Below are 6,817 nucleotides of genomic sequence, written 5' to 3'. Positions count from 1 at the left end.
ATGGTATCAATTAAAGTTAATTAGGATCAACACTCTTTTGTTTTTAAATTTTTTATGGATGAATTAAAAGCAAATGTTGGGGTCACCTTTAACTGAATTCAGCAGCTTGTGGCAAACTGTGTGCATGTCTATGTAGCCGCAGCACCCAAATCCAATCATGTCAAAAATTATAAGAGTTCTTCAAATTAATAATTAATTTTAATTAACAATATTCCAGGTCATCATTGTCAAGGTGGCCCCCATTCCAGCTTGGACTTTGCATGCACGCGCTATCCTTCCCTCCCCTTGTCCCTTATAAGACTGAAAAAAGGGTATGGACTCACTCACTCACTCTCTCTCCTCTCTCTCTCTCTCTCTCTCTCTCTCTCTCTCCTCTCATCTTTTTGCTTTGTTTTGTGCTCTGTTTTCTCTGTTTCTAGCAGCAGGCGTGGCCTCTGGTTTTCATTACTCTCTCTCTCTCTCTCTCCCCCCCCCCTCCCTCCTCTCTTTCTCTCTCTAAAATCCATCAAGAACCCATCAAAACTCATGCTTTGTTTCTTTCTTCTTTAATCCTTTCACATACACAGACACAGAGACACAGTGATCATCACCATCATGAGAGAGCAAAAGCAGACCGAAGCTCGACTCTTTGTCTTCTAATTCTCCTCCCATTGATCATATCAATTCTCTCTCTCTCTCTCTCTCTCGACCCAGCAGACAGAACAGAGAGATCTCCATAATTGAATATCATTGAAAACCCAGTACAACTGTTTCCCAATTTCGTACTTTGAACCACTACAAAACCAGACAAAAATGGAGAGGTGGGATATCAAATCACTCCAAAAAAACCGAGGACCCAGCTCCAACCGACAGAGCAGAGACAACCCATCTTTCTCCTCCTCTCTCCTCGACTCCATTTACCGTTCCATCGACGAGACCACTGCCGGCGGCGAAGGAGTAGCTTCGAGGAGCGAACAACACCAACGCCTCATCTTCTACAAAGAAACCATGAAGAAAAAACAGAGCACCGCCGCCGCCGTCACTACCAGCGGCCGACATGGCCATGCACGCTCTAAAGAAGACCAGGAGCACGAAATCATGAGTCTCCGACGAGCCTGCTTGGTGGAGAAGTGGATGGAGAAGAAGGACGCTGAGAAGTCCGTACCTGTTCGACGAAATTCCATTGCGGATTTCGAGACGAAAAAGTCGAGATACAGTCTCCAGAACGAGTTCCTGACGAATTCTAGTTCCAGTTCTTCGGATTCGAGTGGTGGGTTTTCTTCCTCGGAGTCGGACTCCATGTACGGAACAAAGTCGAGGTCCTCCTCGTCATGCTACAGCATGCACAGGCCGAAGCCAATTCGAACCAGCATTTCGTCTGAAAAGGTTCTGTTTGATGATCACCAGAGAAATCACCATCACAATTCACAGAAGAAGAAGCACGAGAATGGCTTCATGAAGACGAAATCGAAAGCGCTGAAGATTTACGGCGATTTGAAGAAGGTGAAGCAGCCGATTTCGCCAGGTGGTCGACTGGCCAGTTTTCTCAACTCTCTGTTCAATGCAGGGCACGTGAAGAAGTCCAAAATTGATGATCTGGGTGCGGATAGAAAATCGTCATCAAAGTCTGGACAAATGGGGTACTCAAACCCGAGTAGTACTTGTTCGTCAGCCTCTTCGTTTTCGAGGTCTTGCTTGCGAAAAGCGCCTCTTTCGAGAAGTGAGTCGAGTGGCATCAGCAGCAATGTTGATGCCGCGAAGAGGTCAGTGAGGTTTTGTCCTGTGAGTGTGATTGTGGATGAGGATTGCCGCCCGTGCGGACAAAAGACTCTGCTTAAAGAGGAGTTGGATTTAATGGCCGTGGCTAGAGCTGCTGCGGCCATTAAACCTCCAACAAATGAAGATGTTGGGGTTGAGCGTTGTGTGATGGATGTTGATGAGGATGATGATCATCGACGTCGAATTGAGGAAGTTGCCAGAGATTACTTGATGAAGAATTATCAGAAGAAGCACGACGAAGATGATGAGGATGATGATGATGCAGAGAGCTATGCAAGTTCTGATCTCTTTGAGTTGGATACTGCTGGGGTTGAAGAAAGGTACCGTGAAGAACTGCCTGTGTATGAGACTACCTTTTTCGACAGAAATCGAGCCATTGCTAATGGTTTGATTTTGTAATTTCCATGGGGGGAATAGTTTGGAGGAAATTTTATTAGGTTTTTAAAGTATATGGTTTGGGGGTTTACATGAGAAAATAATATAAATCTATTTCTCTCTTTCTTGTGGTAATTCTTTTATTGATCTCTTGGCTTTTTCCGTTTTTCATTTTGTTTCATGTTTTCCGATGAACGGTAGAAAGTATATAATTAATAGTGTATGAGCGCAATTGAGAAATTTGGTTACAGCTTATAGTTTCAGTAACAGAACACCTTGTTAGTTCAACTTGAAATACTAATGAAGATTGAAAGATGTTGATCGTTCATCCCATAAACTTTAAAATAAATAAAGAGATTTAGATGAGGTACTTAAAGGTGAGGGCAGATTTTCTACCCATTTAACATGTGGACCTCCCTTGTATACTTCAACGTAACACTATCTTTCATGCACTACATAGATATACGATATGATCTATGAAGGACTAATAGTCAAAAAGCTTGATCTTGTTAATCACCTTTTTATCATTTATTCTACATTTTATATAAACAAAACATGATTCTAATTTATTTAGCTATAATTTTGAATAAAGTTACCGATCGGAGAGTGGTTCTCATTGGCGGCGTGGATTTACCGGCAGTAAAAAAGAGGTGAATGATGAGTTTAAGGGAAAGAAAAAAGAGAGATAAATGTATGGTCTCCAAAGCTGTGGACAAAGGATCTAAGTTTTCTTACCTGGCCGATCTCTATCCCTTGATGTCAAACTCGGTTGCCTTCGAACCTAAGCGATTTTCTTTATATCTGAAACGCTGCTCATAAACTTCACTGTCAAACCAACTTGAAATATATCAGCCTAAAGCCATATATTTTGTGTGGTATCTCTCGAAATTTGCTTTTTAGTTTTCGCAAAAAATATATGAAAACAAAGGCAAGAGTTCAAACCTACATGGCTTTTGTGATTTTGAAGACAATCATGTAGCATAATCAATTTATGCACGTACATATCAAATAATTACTAATATTATAACATATGAATTTATTGTGTTGCATACATGACCGCGTTCTAATACCACTAAGTAATTAATCATATTTACAAACTTTTAAGATGAATACCCTCACACAACATAGATTGAGGTTATAAAAACAGAAACTATCCTTCTTATACAAGAAGTAATTATATATAGCCATTAGGGTTAATGAGTTTACCATGTACAAGATTTCGTATGTTCGTATTTTAGATTAACACATGATGCATTATTTTGGTTTTAGTGAATACAATGTATTGAAATTGAAAAGCGTTATTTTAGTTTCGACAGATGATGTTTTGTCCAATGGTGGGTCATATGATTGCTTCCAAAAAAAAAAAATGGTGGGTCATATGATCACATCAAAATAATGACGCAGTACGATATATAACCAAGGTTTTTTCTCTTTTGCCTTCAGCATTTTCAGAGCACGCTATAGAAGCTTAATTTGATTTTAGTTTAGTGAGGTGAGGAAAGGGAAAATGATGTTTTTATGTTAATTTGGTAAGAAGAAAAGATTGAAGAATTTGAGGTTTTATCAGAAGATTAATTGTTAATTTGGGGAGCAACTCTATTACTTGTAAGTACATGTAAGGTCCTTCATTTCACTGATGTGGTACTAATACTCTCAACATGCCTCTTCACCTATGACAAATCTTTAAGCCTAGCATGTGAACAATACAAATTGGGTGATGTAGAGCACGTGTAGCCGTTAGACTTCACAAATGAGACAACTTGCTATAATACCATGAAGATTTTGAGGTTCCACCATAAAATTAATTGGCAATATGAGAAGTAGCCTAATTATTTATAAACACATGCAAGGTCTTTTCTTTTACTGATGTGTGATTAATAATCTCAACACAAGACACGCATATTGCTTGATTTTATTTCATTTTTGTGTTAGTTTTATATATACAATAGTTGGCATATTGTCTCTCCATGATTGGCGCTTAGAAGCGCGGCAAGTGCTTCAGATCAAAATGCAAATTGTCCAAAGACACACAAGCTTTAACAGTTGTGTTTCGAACCAGTTACTTCATTTGAACACAAGGTGTGGTTTGAGGAAAAAGTTTGGAGAGGGAGGAAAAAGTTTGGAGAGGGACACATCTTTAGAGGTTGCCACAACTTTGTTTGAATTGAATATCCACACACATGGGAAATTTTTTGGAAGATGTGAGAATTTGGTTGCTGAGAGTTTTTGGGAAGGAATTAACAATTAAATTAACATGTAGTTTTATTTTATGCATATATTCTAAGAGACTTGCGAGGACCACAAAATCATAACAGTGTGATATGCTAAATAAATTATCATGGCATCATTCTTAACTAAATTGTTTAAGTTTAAAACTAGCTTGGACTGTAGGAAAAGAAAAGGCTAATCTCTGGTCAAAAGCGGCATAGGATGAAATGGCTATAAATAGATTGGAAAATTGGCTAGGTGGGAATATATATATATTTTTATTTTTTATAATTGATATTATAAATTGTGTTAGTGCTTGTTGGTACAAGTGTATGGAATATAAATTTAAAATTATTTTATACTTACTTATAATTCAATTGGTTAAGAATATTGAAATTTGTACTGTTTGCGATCTCAAATTTATCAATGATTACGTGAACAACAAACGCTTCTAACTAAGATAATTAATTTTGTAAATAGGTAATATAATTTAAGCTAGTCAGCACTATATCACTGAAGATTAAAGAAATATATTCTGTCATGAAATATAACATTAATTTTAGTTTGTTTTTCTTTGTTTTTTAATGGAACCGGATCTGTGACACCACTTTTTGCACAATTTTGGACACACGTTTTTGTAGGGCTCACTCTGTAATATATTTTAACGATCCGAATTGTCTATATTTTAGGTCTTCCCTCAAATATCATGTCTATAAAAAATCACCAAGAAACCATGTTGGATTAAGTGATTAGAGTTTTTTTGTAGAACCGTATTCGTCCATTTCACTACAAATGAATGTCTTAGTAGTTTTGGGTTTGTCTAATTTTTTACAAGGATGATCTATGAATGATACCTTAAAAGATAGACGGATCGGACCAATAAAATACATTACGGAATGCACCCTACAAAAACGTGTCCAAAAAACTGTGTAAAAAAAATTAGTACCACGAATTTACCCTTTTTTTTTAATACATACGATATTTATTTACACTAAAAAGATATAGTTTATTTCTCTTATTTGGAATATGGAGATCAAGATGACAGTTGATTTTTGGGCTGCATGTATCTGTGGGAATAAGTGCTTTATTTTGTATGTAATAAGATACCATTTGGTAATTTTGCATCTATTGTTGGTGAAGTGGGAGAAGTTGCTTTCAGAAGTGGGAAAGGTAGTCCATTGAAAATAAATGAATGGGAAGCTAGGAAATGTGAAAGGAAAAGATAGATAGCATCCCCTAAGAATGATAGTGGGCTATGAGACCACCTACGCAATCCATGCGTTGACCAGTTTGTTGGATATTAAGCTATTAACCCTAATCATGTTTGTAAATCGCATAGCCCCCCTTAATTAGTGGTATATAAGCAATGTATAAGGAATGTTTAAGGGTTAGTAGAAATTCTTCTTCAAAAAATTTCATGGCCAATTCACAATATCAAAACTGTTCATATTATAAATCACTATGTGAAAATCATCACTGTAGAAAATTAACTAAAACTAAGATTGCTTGGTTAATCAATTGTAGCAAATAGAATCAGCATTACAAACTACAATTGAGATTGGGGAGAGTATAACTTGAAATAAAGAAAGATCTAACTGCTTGGATCACATCAGCACTAATATAAAATCATATGTGTTGCTAATTATAGCAAATAGATAGATTGTTCATTTAGTCAATCAACTGTAGTATTTTAAACCATCTATCTATTTACTACAGTTGATTGATTCACATGGCAATATTTAATATATTGATTTATAATATGATCGCTTTCGACCATCAGGCCGAAATTCTATGAATCAATTATAAAAAGATTTGGGTGGGAATATTCCTACTCATCAATGCTTTAGTAGCTAAGTATTGTTCCATATATAAACCATGGTTTTGGCTGGCTGCAATTTTTTTTTAAGCATACATCGCCAATAAGCAAGCCATAATATGTTTTACAGATTGCTAGGTATGAAAAAAGTTATAATATGTGGAGGCAAATTTCCGCCAAGGATAGATTGACACTATTAGGCAATTGACGAACACTCAATAAAAAGGGGGAGGGTGTCCACCAAAAGGCCTTCGATGCCTATGTCATAAATAGTATAAGAGAAACTAAACAAAGAGAATTCTGAGTAGTAAGTGGCGATTATCTTTTCCCAATTTATCTTGATTATTTATAAGAGAGACTCCTCGTAGGCATCCTGGAAGTAAGGTTGCAGATCATGCTAGGCGGACCTCTATGTTCTGCTAGCGATATACAAACTACACTAGACTAGTGGGGCATTCTCTGATGGTAGGCTCGATCATTGGCAGATGAGTTTGCGGGAGCAGAAGGACACCCAGGGGAGGTTTAGAAGAGTTGACGCCTGCCTTCTTGGGTCCGGAAGGCACGGTGGAAGGAATGGGAATATGAATATCATGGGCCCGAAGGACAGCTTAATATGTATATGAGCCCGAAGACCTATAGGACAGTCAAATGCTTAGCTCA

General features: G+C 37.2%; 1 protein-coding gene across 1 annotated transcript; it reads left to right on the top strand.

The window, feature by feature from the left end:
• The first annotated feature begins 326 nt into the window (after nucleotides 1-326).
• Nucleotides 327-2,255, top strand: LOC137739470 (protein BIG GRAIN 1-like A). Its single transcript, XM_068479044.2, has one exon. The coding sequence runs from the start codon at nucleotides 793-795 to the stop codon at nucleotides 2,155-2,157; it is 1,365 nt and encodes a 454-aa protein (XP_068335145.2). The 5' UTR covers nucleotides 327-792; the 3' UTR covers nucleotides 2,158-2,255.
• The last annotated feature ends 4,562 nt before the right edge of the window (nucleotides 2,256-6,817 follow it).

The sequence above is a fragment of the Pyrus communis genome, chromosome 9, assembly GCF_041283825.1.
Source record: "Pyrus communis isolate YQ-2024b chromosome 9, ASM4128382v1, whole genome shotgun sequence".
Lineage (NCBI taxonomy): Eukaryota > Viridiplantae > Streptophyta > Magnoliopsida > Rosales > Rosaceae > Pyrus > Pyrus communis.
Note: the sequence above shows the minus strand (reverse complement) of the source record. Positions and strands in the feature narration are given on the sequence as shown.

Coding starts and splice junctions, on each gene's coding strand:
- LOC137739470 (XM_068479044.2), top strand. CDS start 793: ATGGAGAGGTGGGATATCAAATCACTCCAAAAAAACCGAGGACCCAGC.